This window comes from Perognathus longimembris, chromosome 3 (assembly GCF_023159225.1).
Source record: "Perognathus longimembris pacificus isolate PPM17 chromosome 3, ASM2315922v1, whole genome shotgun sequence".
Taxonomy (NCBI): Eukaryota; Metazoa; Chordata; class Mammalia; order Rodentia; family Heteromyidae; genus Perognathus; species Perognathus longimembris.
Genome location: NC_063163.1, coordinates 87,014,539 through 87,032,047, shown reverse-complemented (window position 1 = coordinate 87,032,047; position 17,509 = coordinate 87,014,539). Strand labels below are relative to the sequence as shown.

Here is a 17,509-nt window from a genome sequence, read left to right as displayed (position 1 = left end):
TTACTTTTATTCCACAGGAAGGTCGAGGACCTTCAATTCCGAGTTGAAGAAGAATCAATTACTAAAGGCGATCTTGAGGTAAACTCTTCCAGCTGTCTAAATTCCTTTTGGGTAATAGTACTGAGAAATATGAGTGACCTACTGATCCTTGGGACCAGAACAATCAGCTCAGAGAATGGCAGGTAGCCTGCCTCTGGCCCATGTGGATTATAGTAATACTTTATGGCTGAGGTGATGGTGCTTTTCCTTGAGCCCACTATTGTGGTTTCCCAGTTTCTGAGGCAGAGCAAAATGTGCATTACTCTTCCATGCTTGAAAATTCAAAATCATGAATTAGATTTATCAAGTCATAAACCTGGCAGTGTGTCTGCAATTTAAGGCAGTCCTAAGTGAGACTGTTGTACGTGTTCTTCTAATTATTAGAAATGGCATTTTGGAAGAACAACCCAAAATAGCCCATATAAAATTTTTTGCTTTATCTCAACGGCTTTTATCACCTTAGAAAAGAAATAAATTATACATCCTAACAGCTGAATTTTTAAAGTTACCAGAATAAAAATAAGAGCAATTTATATTTCAGCTTATTTCTTTTTTCTTTTACTTTTTGTTGCAGGGTAGAATTTGAACTCAGTATCTGATACTTTGCTCTTTGGCTGGCACTCTTTTTCTTTTCTTTTTTTTTCTTTTTTCTTTTTGGTACTTGTCCTAGGGCTTGAACTCAAGGCCTGGGTTCTGTCCTTGGGCTCTTTTGCTCAAGGGTAGTGCTCTACCACTTTGAGCCACAGTTCCATTTCAGTTTTCTGGTAATTAATTGGAGATAAGAGTCTCATGGACTTTCTTGCCCAGGATGGCTTCAAACCATGATCCTTAGATCTCAGTCTCCTGAATAGCTAGGATTATAGGCTTGAGCCATCAATGCTCAGTCAGGTTTCTTACCTCTTAATAATTATTCATAGTTTTAGGAATAATTCATAATTTTACATTAAACACCAGAATTAAATGGTTTTGGTACTTTTTTTTTTTTTTTGCCAGTCCTGGGACTTGAACTCTGGGCCTGGACATTTGTCCTGGAGCTTCTTTTTGCTCAAGGCTAGCACTCTACCACTTGAGCCACACCTCCATTTCCAGCTTTCTGTATTATGTGGTACTGAGGAGTCGAATCTAGGGCTTTATGCATCTAGGCAAGCACTCTACCACCAAGCCACATTCCCAGCCTGGTTTTGATACTTTTTAAGCCACTGCCAGATATATGACAAATATAAATTATTAACTTTTTAAAATTTGGAAGATTGTGTAATTTTTTTTTTAGTATTTAGTTAGTTTTTGCTAGTCTGGGAGCTTCCAGAGCTTCTTTTGGTCAAGGCTAGTTCTCTACCACTTGAGCTACAGCACCACTTCTGGCTTTTTCTGAGGAGTTTATTAAAGATAAGAGTCTCATGGATTTTTCCTGCCTTAGCTGGCTTTGAACCATGATCCTCAGATCGCAGCCCTCTGAGTAGCTAGGATTATAGGTGTGAGCCACTGGCAACACCTGGTTGTAATGTTTTTTAGTCTGTAACATTTTAGTAAAAATGGCAGTAGTCTTGTGGTTTTCAGATCACATATTTTGGCCATTTAGAGTCTATTGGCTACCCTTACTCTAGAACTCTGATTTCTTTGAATACAAATGTATCTTCAGTGGAGAAGGGTAAAGGGACAGTTTCTGAATTCTGTAGGATCCAGAATTTAATGGTTTATTAACAATTTAATAGAAACAAGTGTTTCATTCATTTCATAAAGTCATATCCTTTAGTTGACTTTTGTGTTGTGCTCATCCATTTAAAAACACCCCATAGTCTCATTAGAAGTTTCACATCATCATCTAATTTCATATGAATTACAGCCTCTGCTGTTTTTTGGGGAGGTTTGAGTTAAAATATTTACACCAGAAGTAGTATGTCTGTCTGATAAACTTAACTTGAAATTAATCAGTTTTCTTGAAACCCTAACACATATTGAAACTTTAGTTGGATCTCTTTTTTGTTGTTGTTGCTTAATTTTTTTATTTTTTTACTGATAGCAAAAGAGCCAGATTTCTGAAGATCCTGAGAATGTAAGAGGGCACTTAACTGTGTGGATATTTCCCTTAACACAGATTGATTTCAGATTAAAATGCTCATTGATACACTCAAATACTAACTGCATACTCTGACCTTGGGACATTGACCTTAATATTTCTGTGCATGTGGCTTTCAAAGCAATTACATTTGTATCCTGAAGAAATTGTGTATAATGACTGAGTTCCATAAATTTATTTGTTGAGTGGACAGGCAAATATTTATTTATAAAGAATTTTTGCCAAAGATGAAAAATTGTCTGAAGGCCTATCCTTCTTTACCTAATTCACAGTGTCTTCTAAGGGATGACAGCTGATAAGAAACTTTAAGTACATTAGATGAAGAAGTTATAGAGAAGCAGGAGGAGGTATTCTAAATTGTTGGTTCTTCATCTAGAGCAGGAATCCTGAGACAACAGTACTGATTGCCTTTACACGTGCTCCCACTGCTGTCCAGGACCTGCTACTGCAACTGTCTTCAGATTTTCGTTGATAGTGTTTTCTTTGGTGTGTGACAGTGAAGATATTGTATTTTATTCATTTTAAATTTTTATCTGGTGCTGTTAAGCAAACACTCTATCACAGAGCTATTCCCCAGGCCCTCTTTTAGTTTTATTTTGAGACAAGATCTCACTAAATTGCCCAGCTGGCCTCAAACTTGTGGTCCTCTTGCCTCCCAAGTATCTGGGATTATAGACACACACTATTACACTTAGCTACTATGAGTTGTAAACTTATTTTTATTGAAGGGAGCTTTTCCTAGTAGCAGGGCTACTGGACATGCCTATTTTTTAATTCCTGCTTTTGAGATTGAGTACACAAAACAAATCTACCAAAGTGGGCTTGAGAGCATTGCCATTCTAGCTATGATGCCAACGGGATAGACTGTGAGCTTTTTGCCTTGGTTTATGTGCACAAGATCTCAGAATTAAAACAAAGAAGTAATTTTTTTTACCACCTTCTGGCAGCTGAAGTAGACCAGATGTAACTTATTAGATGGTCATCATTCTGAAGGGTTCCTTTTTGCGAAGCTACTTCAATGATCTGAGTCTCTTCTCTCCTTCCAGAACAGGCTCGCTGCCTCTAAGTGTCATTGTGCATGAGACTTCCCTGCTGCATCTTTGTGTGCTTCTCACAAGGCCTTGCTTTCCTTTCAAGCCCTTGCCCCAGGACTTTCCTCTCGGGATACCATGTTTTATTCTAGGAAAACAGTAGTTTATAAGGTAGTGTTGTCCTATTCAGTGTCACACTTTCACCATGGGCTGTGGAAGGGAGGTGGATTTCTGGTTCCCTTGCTTGAGGCTGATGAAGGGCTGATGTGGAGCCCTTGATCATTTGTGTATATTCCTGTCAGTGAGGAATACAGTGCATTTAGCTGGAAGATCTTTGGATAGGGAGGTCACAGTAAATTGATGTTTGCTCATTATCTGCGTGTAGTGACCTTCTCCCAAAGAACACCTAACTTAGGGACAAAAGAAGAAAGAGCTCTTGGCCTTTTGCAGTTTTCTATTAGATTTTAATTTCAGTTCCTGAAGCTGTAACCACAATTCCTTAAATTTGGATTAGATACTTAGGAAAGTGGATGAATTCAACAACCAAGGAGACTATCCAATTAAATTTTGAATTTTACTATATTATAGAGGAGTATAAAGAATGTGGTAAAGAATTTTTAGAAGTTTTTAAATTTACCTTTTAAATATCTCATAATGACTTGTTTATACCTGTTCATAAACAAAGCGACCCTTCAAATGTATTGAAGTTCCCTGGGGTACCACCAGTGGACTATGTGAAGACATAATTGTCACTTTCACATTTCAATTTCTACTCAAGTTCTGCTCTACTTGGTGTCACTTTGACCTCTGTTGTCATTTTCTCATTGTCTGTAATTACCCAGACTGATAGTTCAGGACAGTAAGAACCACAGAATGTTTAAGTTAGTCCAAGTAACTTGCAGCTGCTGAATGGGTTTTTGTCTATGGTATGTATCCTCTTGGGCAGGGGAGGTGGGCCAGCTTAGAGATACATTTAGACTGTATCATGAACCTGATAGGAAGAGGGTACCTTCTTGGTTCCCATTAGATAATCTGCATATTATCTGCATGATGAGTGAACTTGGAGCACCTGTGAGGCCTCTTAGGTGCTGGTTCTCACTGGGATATTTGTCTTGTCACTGTATCCTACTTTTCTTACTTCTGAGCTGGTACAAACATTTTAGAGTGAAAATTAGTCCCTTACAGTTGGAGATAAAATTTGTTTCCACCAGTCCTGGGGCTTGAACTCAGTGCCTGGGCACTGTCCCTGAGCTTCTTTTACTCTAGAGTAGCACTCTATCACTTGAGCCATAGCGCCGCTTCTGGCTCTTTGTGTATGTGATACTGAAGAATTGAACAGAGGGCTTCATGCAAGTTAGGCAAGAATTCTACCACTAAGCCAGATTCTCAGCTCCTGAGATAAATCTTTACTCTTTGTTCTTTGACACTCAAAGACAGAGATTGAGAGAGAATAAATATTTTCCTTCCCCATCCCTTGCACTCATATGCAGATCGTGTGAAAAGTCTCTGTTGGAAGAAATTAAAACTTTTGGGGGGGCTGGGGATATGGCCTAGTGGCAAGAGTGCCTGCCTCGGATACACGAGGCCCTAGGTTCGATTCCCCAGCACCACATATACAGAAAACGGCCAGAAGCGGCGCTGTGGCTCAAGTGGCAGAGTGCTAGCCTTGAGCGGGAAGAAGCCAGGGACAGTGCTCAGGCCCTGAGTCCAAGGCCCAGGACTGGCCAAAAAAAAAAAAAACAAAAAACTTTTGGGGCTCATTCCCATCCTGTGTGAGAATGTGGGTAAGAACCTTGCCCAGACAGTTCTCACCCCTTCCAACAGAGGCCAGTGTTGTGATTTCCTTAGCTCTAGTTTTTTTAAATTCCTTTATTAAGGTTAATTCTTGGCTCTTGCTCATGGCAAATTATATGCCAGGTCAGAGGGTTGGCTCTGAGAATGTGAACACTTGGAGAATTGTCACATTGTCTTTGACATACATATATGTACATGTCAGCAAAGATCATTCTGAGAGTTCATCCAGTTTTTTGTTGTTGTTGTTGTTGTTGTTCCAGTCCTGAGACTTTGAACTCAGGGCCTGCGCACTGTCCCTGAGCTTCTTTTGGTCAATGCCAGTGCTGTACCACTTGAGCCAGAGCTTCACTTATGACTTTTTTTTTTTATTGTCAAACTGATATACAGAGCGGTTACTTATGACTTTTTTTGAGTAGGTTTTTGTTTTTTTGTTTGTTTTTGCCAGTCCCAGGCCTTGGACTCAGGGTCTGAGCACTCACTGTCCCTGGCTTCTTTTTGCTCACGGCTAGCACTCTGCCACTTGAGCCACAGCACCACTTCTGGCTGTTTTCTGTATACGTGGTGCTGGGGAATCGAACCCAGGGCTTCATGTATACGAGGCAAGCACTCTTGCCACTAGGCCATATTCCAAGCCCCTTTTTGAGTAGTTTATTGGAGATAATAGTCTCGTGTACTTTTCTGCCCAAATTGGCTTCGAACAACAAACCTCAGATCTCAGCCTCCTGAGTAGCTAGGATTATAGATGTGAGCCACCAGGGCCCAGTTTTTTTGTCTACCTTTTGAAGTCATCAAGTGAGTTGCATACACATTAATGTCAAGTAGTCATTTGGGGGTGGAGGGAAGATGATAGCTTAGAGAACTATTAACTATTCTAATTTGTGCTGATAAACTTCACTTATCAATATAACATTTTTGGCTGCATGCATTTGATACTCCATCTTGCCTCATGTATTTTCAATTTTTTTCCTTTTTCAACAGACTAGCTCATATCCTCTGCCCACCTTCACCCTTTTATGTATAGCATCCATCCTCACCCACTCCTCACAATTCCATCTTTTTCCTTTCTCCATTACCCCTTTTGTTCATCCTTTGGCAGAAGGTACTGGTGGCTCTGCATGCCGCTCTCTCTCCTCTTGTGCTGGCATGTCATGGTGGCACTGTTGTGTTTTCTTCCTCTTCCTTTTTACTAACAGACGCAGACCAAACTGGAGCATGCCCGCATTAAGGAGCTTGAACAGAGCCTGCTCTTTGAAAAGACCAAAGCTGACAAACTACAGAGGGAGTTAGAAGACACTAGGGTAATGGTTTTCACTATTTAATGAAGCAGCCCCATGCGTGTGAATGGTGGACATTTCAGGTGACCTGCCTTGCTGTCAGCCTGAGCCTTGACCCAGTGGTTCAACCTGAGTTTGCTCAGTATTGCTTAGTATTGCTCACATCTTTATGCGCAGGGTAGGCACAGGTATTCTTTAGATTTTTTTTATCTGAAGTGAAGACTCATTCCTTAGGTTAACCCTACCGAAATTGAGATAAGAAACTTTATAACCACATAAACAATATGGATTCCACAATTGCACTTGAGGTTCTTTGTATTAATTCATTGACACATATTTCTTCAGTTTGCCACAAGCAGTCAATTGTCCTCTTGTTCTCATATTCCTTGTTAATTTGTTTATTTCCTGCCTTTTCCCTACACTGTTGGTGAGAGAAAATTGAAACATTGGTTCTTTTTGAGTTAAGGACTTTAATGAAAGTTGATCTTTTCTTCATATATACCTCTTTTGTGTCACTCATGATATTGACATCTCAGTGGTTAAGAAGGACATATGTGTTGGAAAACAGAATGGCTTCTTACTATCCCCAGTTCAATATGTTTGGCCCTTGGAGCCTGTTTTTGTTCACTTATAATATTGAATACCTGTAGATGCTTACATCATGCCATGGCATGAGTGCTTTGCAAGTAATATTTATTCTCAAAACAACCCTAGTAGTGGGGAATATTTCCTTTTTATAGCTGATAATACTGAGCACAGAGAGGTTAATTTGCTCAAGGCCACAAGTTCATAGTAGTGGTGAAGCCAGGATTTGCATCTAGGCTATTTGGCTCTGGAGTTTGTGCTCTTAGCTACCTCAGGATGGAGTTTATTGTGGAAGTAATTTTGTGCTGAGAGAGGTAACTGGAGTCACATATAAAAGTATTTATTCATATATACCTTTACATCATGAGTTTGACTGTAAGTGTCCTTAACTTTAAAATGTCAACAATTACTGCCTTCAATCAAATTTGGTATCCTGATTTTTTGCAAATCATTAGTATTTGTAGAAATTTCTCTTGTTGAAAAATGATTGATCTAAAAATCTAGAAAATTGAGTAATCTTTCTCTCAATCACGTTTTTATGGAAAAGGTTATCAGTCAGCCTAAAAATGAATGGCTTTCCCTGTATTTGGTAAGAAAAAGAAAGAAGTGTAATTTTGGTGCTATTTCTTCATTACCTGAGAGCCAAAAGGTTGATCTGGGAAATACAAGGGACTGCTAGGTCCTTTGACGTAACTGGATGATGAAGTAAAGTATTTGTGCTTTTCACTTTTAAACTCCTCTCCCATATCTTAGTTTCCCCAGCAACCAATGTTGATGCTTTCTTTTTATTATTTATTTATTTGCCAGTCCTGGTGTTTGGGACTCAGAGCCTGAGCACTGTCCCTGGCATATTTTTGCTCAAGGCTAGCACTCTACCTCTTGAGCCACAGCACCACTTCGGGCTTTTTCTGCTTATGTGGTGCTGAGGAATCGAACTCAGGACTTCATGTATGCTAGGCAAGCACTTTACTGCTAAGCCACATTCCCAGCCCTCTTTTTATTATTTAATTCATTAATTTTTTTGTAGGTCCTAGGCCTTGAACTCTGGGCATAGGAACTGTCCCTGAGCTTTTTTGCTCAAGGCTGGTGCTCTGCCACTTGAGCCATAGCTCTACTTCAAGCTTTTTGTTATAGTTAATTGGAGACATGAAGGGCTGGCTTTGAACCATGATCCTCAGATCTTAGCCTCCTGAGTAGCTAAAATACAGGCATGAGCCACTGGCACCTGGCTTCTTTTTTGCTTTAGATAAAAAGGCATCTATCTAAGACATGGTTCAACCAACTATTTCAAATTGAAACATATATTTCCATAAAAAAAAAAAAACCTCTGTGTCTTCTATTACTGATCTCTCTCTTGGCTTGCCAAGTATGAAATAACTAGTGACTCATGGTAAGTTTCATATACTCCATTTCTTTTTAGGAAGCACTTTAAAATTCTTTTTAGCCAGGGAATCCAATTTATGAACACTACCTGATGCTGTGGAAATATGAAAAACAATAAGCAATGCCTCCTGCCTTTTTTTTTTTTTTTTTTTTTTGCCAGTCCTGGGCCTTGGACTCAGGGCCCGAGCACTGTCCCTGGCTTCTTCCTGCTCAAGGCTAGCACTCTGCCACTTGAGCCACAGCGCCGCTTCTGGCCGTTTTCTGTATATGTGGTGCTGGGGAATCGAACCTAGGGCCTCGTGTATCCGAGGCAGGCACTCTTGCCACTAGGCTATATCCCCAGCCCTGCTGCCTTTTGGTTTTGACCAAGGGCAGGGAAAATAAAATTTCCAGTTGAAGTGTGGTTCCTGAGTTAGGGGTGTGGCTCAAGAGGTAAGAATGCCTACAAGGCCCTGAGTCTAAACCCCAATATTGCAAAACAAGAAGTGCTATTACATATGTGAATAAAATAAAATAATCATGTTGCTTGGCCTGCAGTTCTAGCTACCTGGGAGATTCAACTCTGAGATACTGAGTAGCTGATTATGCAGTTTCAAAGACCCTCATGCTTTTTTGTCCTCTTTCTCCTGGATGTGTTATCAATATTAGAATCTGTGTCAGAAGGCAGAGAAAACCTGTCTGTATTTTCTGTCCTAATAAAGGCAGTGTGAGAGAGGAGTCTCAAATTGGAGTAGTTTTGATCCTTGAAATTTGGAATCACTGGTATTTATAAATTATTGTGTTCCCTTTTATTTCCCAGGTCAGTCAAATAATTTTTATACCAAAAGCTACCCTTTTACATGTATTCCATGTACTGAGCTAATTGCCTCAGTAACAGTGGGGAATAATTTCCTGAGACTAAAATGATATGTAGATTAAGCTCTGGCATGTTTATTTAAAAATGTCCAGCTCTCAAATAGAACCAAAATATGTGGAAACAGATAGGACCTTGCATTTTAGGTGTGCATTCCAGGTGATTTATGTGTACTCTAATGTTGAGAACCACTGGGTTAGGAAATGAGGTACAGACATCAAAATGCTGATAGAATTATAAAATCCATAAAGAAGTCCTTCTGTAAGATTCTAATGCTTATCACAGGTAAGTAATCTTTCTTTGTCATTTAAAGAAAAGTTAGTAATTCTCCTTTTCCAGTTGAGGCCTTTATTCTATAGACAATATATTCACTGGAATACTTAATAGCAATACCAGTGTTAGCCAGTAGAAATGTCATGCAAGCCACATGATTTTATGATTTTTATGATTTTATGGTATCCACATTAATTGTTTAGTAAGTGACAGTTGAAAAAATTTTTCTTGGTTGGTCATGGGGCTTGAACTCAGGGCCTGGGCACTATTCCTAAGTTCTTTTGCTCAAGGATAGTGCTCTACCACTTTGAGTTGAAAAACAGGGCTACTTCTGGTTTTTGACTGGTTAATTGGAGATAAGAGTCTTACAGGGAATTTTCTGCCCTGGTTGGTTTTGAACCGCGATACTCAGATTTTAGCCTACTGAATAGCTAGGATTACAGGTGTTGAGTCACCAGCATCTAGCCACAGTTGAAATTGTAATAATATATTTAAACCAGTATATCTAAAATATTATAATTTCATCATGAAATCCTGACTAAAATAGTATTAACATTAAAATTGTTAACAAGGTATCAGACGCAGTTGACACACACCTATAATCCTAGATAGCTCAGAAGGCTGAGATCTGAGAATCTCAGTTTGGATCCCGCCAGGCAAATAAATCCAAACAACTTATTTCCAGATAACCCTCAAAAAAACGTGGAGACATGGTTCAGGTGGTAGAGTGCCAGCCTTAAGCAAAAAAGCCAAGTGGGAGCGAGAAGCCCTGTGTTCAGGCTTCAGTAGTGGCTTTAAAAGAAAAAAAAAGAATGTATGTGTATATATGTATATATATACACATGTGTATGTATATTATATCTATACATATATGTATATAATTATGTCTGTAGCTGTCTAATATTCTCAAAACCTGATATATGTCTTACAACACATCTCACATCAGATGAAATGAGCCACATTGTAGTGCTTAGTAGTCATATGTGGCCAGTGATTGTCCTATTAAACACTCCAGTTCTATAAATCACCAAGCACAGACAGAGAAGCATTTGTGCAGCCTGGGTGATGGGGAATAGAAAAACTGGCCAAGTAAGGAGCAGACATACTTGCGAACTGTTACCTTACTATAAGTTAATGGTTACTTCCATGACTTAAAAGTTCTTTAGAGCAAAGCAAATATTACTGGAGTAAACTAAGCTCAGTATCCATTCTTAGATGCATTTAGCATCTCAAAGTTGAAGTTTGCCAAAGTTTATAATTTTAAACTGCAGCTACCAGAATTGGGCTTAAGCTATTGTCATAGTGAGAGATAAGTTAACAAGCATTTGTGTTTGTAAAGATCTCCACCACTGAAAGAAAGTTTATCAGTGATTTGTTATTTAAATGATCTCTTTTTCTTTGGACTGCTGTCAATAGGTGGCTACAGTGTCAGAAAAGTCACGTATAATGGAACTAGAAAAAGACCTAGCATTGAGAGGACAGGAAGTAGCTGAGCTCCGAAGAAGGCTAGAGTCCAGTAAACCTGCTGGAGATGTGGATATGTCGCTTTCCCTTTTGCAAGAAATAAGCTCTTTGCAAGAAAAGTTAGAATCCACCCATACTGACCATCAGAGAGAAATAACTTCTCTGAAGGAGCATTTTGGGACTCGAGAAGAGACATTTCAGAAGGAAATAAAGGCTCTGCATGTAGCCACAGAGAAGCTTTCCAAAGAGAATGAGTCCTTGAGAAGCAAGCTTGACCATGCTAACAAGGAGAACTCAGATGTGATAGCTCTGTGGAAGTCCAAACTGGAGACTGCTATTGCATCCCACCAGCAGGCAATGGAGGAGCTGAAGGTGTCCTTTAGCAAAGGAGTTGGAACAGAGACAGCCGAATTTGCTGAGTTAAAGACACAAATAGAGAGATTGAGACTAGATTACCAGCATGAAATAGAAAGTCTGCAGAATAAACAAGACTCTGAACGGTCTGCTCATGCTAAAGAGATAGAAGCCCTGAAGGCTAAACTGATGACAATCATTAAGGAAAAGGAGGACAATCTGGAAGCCATGAAATTGAGACTGGACAAAGCAGAAGACCAGCATCTAGTGGAAATGGAAGACACGTTAAACAAATTGCAGGAGGCTGAAATAAAGGTAAAGGAGCTAGAGGTTCTGCAAATCAAGTGCAATGAACAAACCAAAGCCATTGGTAATTTTACATCACAGCTCAAGGCTGCTGAAGAAAAGCTCTTGGATCTTGATGCACTTCGGAAGGCCAGTTCCGAAGGTAAATCGGAAATTGAGACACTTAGACAGCAGCTTGAGGCAGCTGAGAAACAGATTAAAACTTTAGAGATTGAAAAGAATGCTGAAAGTGGCAAGGTTTGTATTGACAATCCTCCATCCTTTCTTTTCTTTTCTGTTGTTTCCTTGTTTCACATTGTTACTTTTGAGTTGAGATCATTCATCCCAAATTCCTGATTTCATGGAAACAAATTGCATGGCCCATCCAGTTGAGTATAGTTTAGAGTTTCTTCTAAGGATCTCAAGTATGGTTTCATCTGAGGAGATTAGAGAAAATAATGGCCTGATCATAAGTAGATTTATATTGGTTTCCTAGAATCTGATTACTTTAACTCTGAGTAGTGATGCTGGCTTCTATTTAAGCTTAATGCCAATCTATACTCTGTTTAAAATGGGGAACTCCCTGAGACCCTGGTGTTAATAAGATAAATGCATGTATGAATTACATAGAAATTTATAAGGTTGACTGAGCATAGTGGTTCATGCTTGTAATCCCAGCACGAAGAAGGCTGAGGCAAAGGGATGGCAACTTTGAAGCCAACTCAGATTATTCAGCCAGACTTTGTTTAAAAAAAAACACAACACAACCATATGAAGTCAGTTCCTCTGTTTATACCCACATCATATAAAAGCATAATATGAACTCTTAAGTGCTTCTCAACTCTTGTAAATTAATACGTGTGATGAGTAATATTCATAGCAGATGTAGTAAGGTCAAGAGCCCAATGGCCTCTGAATTACTACGTCATTTTCATTGGAGTTTCTTCCATGCCACATTGAAGACACCATCATCTTTTTGAGGAAAGTGGGGAAATGGAGTTGTGGCTCAAGTGGTAGAGCACCTGCCATGAACAAAAAAGCTAGTGACGGCACCCAGACCCTGAGTTAATTCCCTGCACCGGGACAAAAAAAAAGTGTATTTGAAGGATGACTAAGTGTACATTTTATCAAAGCATAGGAGATCATATAAATGCATTTGCTGATTGCATAACTAGTGCTGTTAACGGAAGTCTTTTTTGGGGGGGGGGGGGGCAGTTCTGGGGCAGTCCTCAGGGCCTGAGCACTGTCCCTGACTTCTTTTTTGCTCAAGGCTAGCACTCTACCACTTGAGCCACAGCTCCACTTCTGGCTTTTTCTGTATATGTGGTGCTGGGGAATCGAACCCAGGGCTTCATTTATACAAGGCAAGCACTCTACCACTAGGCTTATTCCCAGCCCTCATCCTCATTTTTAAGGACTGAGGAAGTTTTTCCCAATCCTATCACTAGTTGAGGTACTTGTGCTGGTGCTGAATGTACTGAGCATTCTGCAGAAGCAGCTGCTTTAGTGGCAGAGAAGGAAGTGTTATGATGGTTCACTAGAGACAGGTGAGGACAAATAGCAACATTTGCTATTTAAAGATAGCAAAACTAGCTACAGGAAAATTTTCTCTAATTTCCTCATGTAGTTCTGAAATATTAGTTAAAACAAAAGTTTATCAGAGAGACGGATGGTTGGGCCACTTTTTTTTGTATCAAGATTTAATTAGCTGGGTGCTGGTGGCTCACACCTGTAATCCTAGCTACTCAGGAGGCTGAGATCTGAGAATCACGTTGGAAGCCAGTCCAGGCAGAAAAGCCCCTGTGAGACTCTAATTAACTACTCAAAAACTGGAATTGGTGCTGTGGCTCAAATGGTGGAGTACTAACTTTGAGCCCAAAATACTCAGGGACAGTGCCCAGGCCCTGAGTTCAAGCCCTACAACCGCCCACTCCCCCGGGCCTGAGCACCATTCCTGGCTTCTTCCCGCTCAAGGCTAGCACTCTGCCACCTGAGTCACAGCGCCCCTTCTGGCTGTTTTCTATATATATGGTGCTGGGGAATGGAACCGAGAGCTTCATGTGTAGGAGGCAAGCGCTCTTGCCACTAGGCCATATTTCCAGCCCGACAACTGAGTTCTGATGGCTATTTTCTAGTACATTTAAAATTTTTAAATACTTTATATGCTGAAAGTATGGTGAATAACACAGACCACTATTATAATGTACCTACATTTCTATTTTAAGGTCTTTGGGGAGGAGGAGGTTGAGAATTGAGCCCAGGGCCCTTGAGCATGCTCATAAGCATGGGCTCTCCTATACTCCCAGCATTAAGGTTCTTGGTCTCTAGAAATAAAATGGACCAAGTAATAGAAATATATCTTTAACTTTCTAAAAATAGCCACTAGACAGTCATATCTAGAACTGATTCTTTAAAATGTTATTAGATTCTTAGAATTTAAAAGAACACCTTTTTATTCCTTTCAGTTTTGTTTTGTTGTGTTTGTTTCTCATGGATTTTTTTACATTTGTTTATTTTTCCCTTATCATTCTTTTTTGTTTCCTTTTTCATTCATTTGCTTCTATACCATGTAATTCTGTATGTTAGGCTAGTAGCATTACCAAAGAGCTCCAGGGGCAAGAGCTAAAGCTTACTAACCTTCAGGACACTTTGAGTGAAGTCAGTCAAGTCAAAGAGGCTTTGGAAAAAGAACTTCAGATTTTGGTAAGTACCTGTTGGGTATCTGAATATGAAGGTTTCTGGCCATTTCCAGTTTTTAAAAAAAATTCATAAAGAAAGATACTGCAGCTGTTTCTTTTCTCCTTCAAAATATTGATTTAAATTGAGCACATTAATCCCTGACTGATAAATACCTGTGGGAGCATGCCTGTACTCTTAGCACTTGGGAGGCTGAGACAGGAAGATCGACAATTTTAAGGCCAGCTTCGGTTTCATAGTGAGACCCAGTCTCAATAAACAAAAACCAGCCAAACAACCAAACAAACCTTCAGGGGAGTCTGATCAGGACAAACTAAAGGTAGGTATTTGCTTTTCTTTCTTTTTTAAAATCCTTTCTTTCCCGCTAATAAGAGTACTGCTTTGGAAAGCTATTGAGCAGTTTTACTAAACACAGAGATAATCACAGTTACAAATCCAGCATGGTTTGGTTTCGTTGATATTGATTTTGGAAACCAGGCATCTCACTCCCATCTCTTCACCTCACTCTTCACACCCACCATCTTGGTCCTCAGAGCAATCTGTTGATAAGGCAGGGTGCCATATAGTTAAAGCTTAATTATATTACACATTAGGAAATTACTTTTCCTTTGTGCATTTGTGTTTTTTTCCCTTGAAAGACATTTTTAAAAAACTTTCCTCAGCTTTTTCCTTTCCAACTTGTCTACACCAAAACCCAACTTCGTTTAGGGCTGATCATTGTCAGCAGTGAACTATAGTATCCCTGTGCCATGAAGAGGAAAGATGGAAGCTTACAGAGAAACTAGATAGGAGAAACTGTTTCTCCTTCACTTAACCTTTCTATTCTCCACTTACTAGACGTTTTTGCTAATGACAGTGGTGGATCAAGGTGAATACCTTAAAAAAATTTAGTGGTAATCATATAGCTATGCTGTTCGGTGATAGCTTCTCCAATTATTTAGGTAAAATTTGAAATTCAGTTTCTCTGAAAATTCAGTTTCTCAAATTATAAGTGCTCAGTAGCTATCTGTGACCATAGGTTATTAGAGACCATTTCACCATTGCAGAAAGTTCTGCTAGACAGTCTGGTATATAATGTTTTTGTTATTAAGTTTTGAGGAAAAGAATTGGCTTGGGAATCACCATTCTGTGTTTTTGGTGGGTTTTTTTTTGGCCAGTCCTGGGCCTCGGACTCAGGGCCTGAGCACTGTCCCTGGCTTCTTTTTGCTCAAGGCTAGCACTCTGCCACTTGAGCCACAGCGCCACTTCTGGCCATTTTCTGCATATGTGGTGCTGGGGAATCGAACCCAGGGCCTCATGTATACGAGGCAAGCTCTCTTGCCACTAGGCCATATCCCCAGCCCCACATTCTGTGTTTTGATTCCCTTAACCTGTGAAGCTTTTCAGTTTAAAAAGTTGTAGACTCAGATTCCTAAGGCACTTGACACAAATCTATCAGAAATATAAAGAATCGGGGCTGGGGATATAGCCTAGTGGCAAGAGTGCCTGCCTCGGATACACGAGGCCCTAGGTTCGATTCCCCAGCATGACATATACAGAAAACGGCCAGAAGCGGCGCTGTGGCTCAAGTGGCAGAGTGCTAGCCTTGAGCGGGAAGAAGCCAGGGACAGTGCTCAGGCCCTGAGTCCAAGGCCCAGGACTGGCCAAAAAAAAAAAAAAAAAAAAAGAAAGAAATATAAAGAATCCAGGCCGTGGAAATTTAGCTCAGTAGAAGAGTACTTGCCTGGCAAGTACAAGGTCTGAGTTTGGTCCTCAGCTCTAAGACAAAAAAAGGGGGGACCAGGAGGAATCCAGAACTCTGTCTATTGATGGGGATTTCTGAAGAGGAGGTTGTTATTAGAGGATCAGCACCATGACACATCATGTGCATGCGCACACTGTATACATGTACCTGTGTATACTTACATGGGTGTGCATGTCCATACATATGTATACAGGCATACACACATACCCATGCATGTGCACTATATGCATTTGGTAGTTTGTTAGTGCTTATATGTTTCAAGTATGTTAATTTACCAAAACAAAACCAGCCACAAACAGTAAATAGTATTGTAGTTATTACCAGTAGAAACTTAATGTTTTGAAGTCTTTGTATTGTGACTATCTGACTCTTTTTCTTTAGAAAGAAAAGTTTGCTGATGCTTCAGAAGAGGCAGTCACTATTCAGAAAAGTATGCAAGGTACGTCTGAACAGAACGTGTCCTTTCCTCACACTGCAACTGCTCTCTTTAGTGCAGGATAGACATCACCTGTAGTCAAGTCTTACAATCCTAAATTTTGTAGCATGCAGGAATAATGTATTCCATTGGCTTCCAGAAGCCTCAAAATCCTAATTCTTTCATTTCTTGTTCCATATTAAAATGTAAGTATTCCTGGGGAAAGTATCACTTAAGCTTTCATCATTGACAGCTTTCTTGAGTTTCAATTGGAAGAAGAGAGATGTGTGGAAAAGGCATGCTTGGGGTCTGTCTGACATACAGATATGGGGAGGTCGCAGAGATGCTCATTGCTTCATTTGTCATGTATATAGGTGTGATTTTTAATGAGACTTTTTAGTATTCCTGTGTTCTTAGGTCTCACAAGTGTATTGTTCAATTGGGTTATAAGTCAGACAAGTTCTAGTGACTGTTAAATATGAAACACATTAAACTTTCAACTTTATCTTAAATAGAAACTGTAAACAAGTTACACAAAAAGGAAGAAGAGTTTAACATGCTGTCTTCTGAACTGGAGAAGTTGAAAGAAAATTTAACAGGTAAGGAGATGTTTCTGATGACTAATCATTAAGTAAAGTAAATTTACTAGGATTAAGATGGTTGTCATTTATTAGAATAACATCTGCTATTCAGGCGTAACTGCTCTATTCATTATGGTTATATAATATGTGAGATCTGTAACCCTCAGCAAGTCTTTTCTGCTTGGTTTTTAAAAAACTTCAGAATTTAACACATCCCATCACTCCCTCGTCTTTGATCCAAGCTGAAACGGTCTCTATAACCTTAACAGCTGACCACTTACTTCCTGTGTTTGCCCCCTTCTTTCTGTGCTCAACACAGCAGACAGGGTGATCCACTTTTCTTTTTTACTTTTTACTTTGATATAGGTTCTATAGCCCAGTCTGGTCTTAAATTCTCAGTGGCTCCTCTTGCTGCCTTACAGATTCAATCAGAGGTTTGTGCTCCCAGCTGGGAGTGATCATGTTAACATGAAGTCATATCATGTCACTTTCCTGCCCAAGATGATTCAGTGGTTCCCATCTCACTCAGTAAAAGCTGTCTTCCTTACTCTCATCAAGCCCCATTACCTGGAGAATTTCAACTCAGACTCTCCTTCTGCTTGCTCATTCCACTTTGGCCATATCCATCTCCGTGCTGGTAGAGGACACTTCAGGCATGTT

At 39.7% G+C, this 17,509-nt stretch overlaps 1 protein-coding gene across 10 annotated transcripts in view; it reads left to right on the top strand.

Moving 5' to 3' along the window:
• The window catches only part of Clip1 (CAP-Gly domain containing linker protein 1), a 100,664-nt gene that overhangs the window by 47,764 nt on the left and 35,391 nt on the right, over positions 1-17,509 (top strand). For 5 of the 10 annotated variants that reach the window (XM_048343017.1, XM_048343018.1, XM_048343016.1 and 2 more), the window contains 7 exons: positions 18-78; positions 2,060-2,092; positions 6,135-6,239; positions 10,726-11,670; positions 13,999-14,115; positions 16,235-16,292; positions 16,784-16,867. In XM_048343017.1, the coding sequence (XP_048198974.1) occupies positions 18-78; positions 2,060-2,092; positions 6,135-6,239; positions 10,726-11,670; positions 13,999-14,115; positions 16,235-16,292; positions 16,784-16,867 (1,403 nt within the window). The remainder of the gene's footprint in view (positions 1-17; positions 79-2,059; positions 2,093-6,134; positions 6,240-10,725; positions 11,671-13,998; positions 14,116-16,234; positions 16,293-16,783; positions 16,868-17,509) is intronic. The other 5 variants (XM_048343019.1, XM_048343024.1, XM_048343021.1 and 2 more) reach the window with 3 other exon arrangements.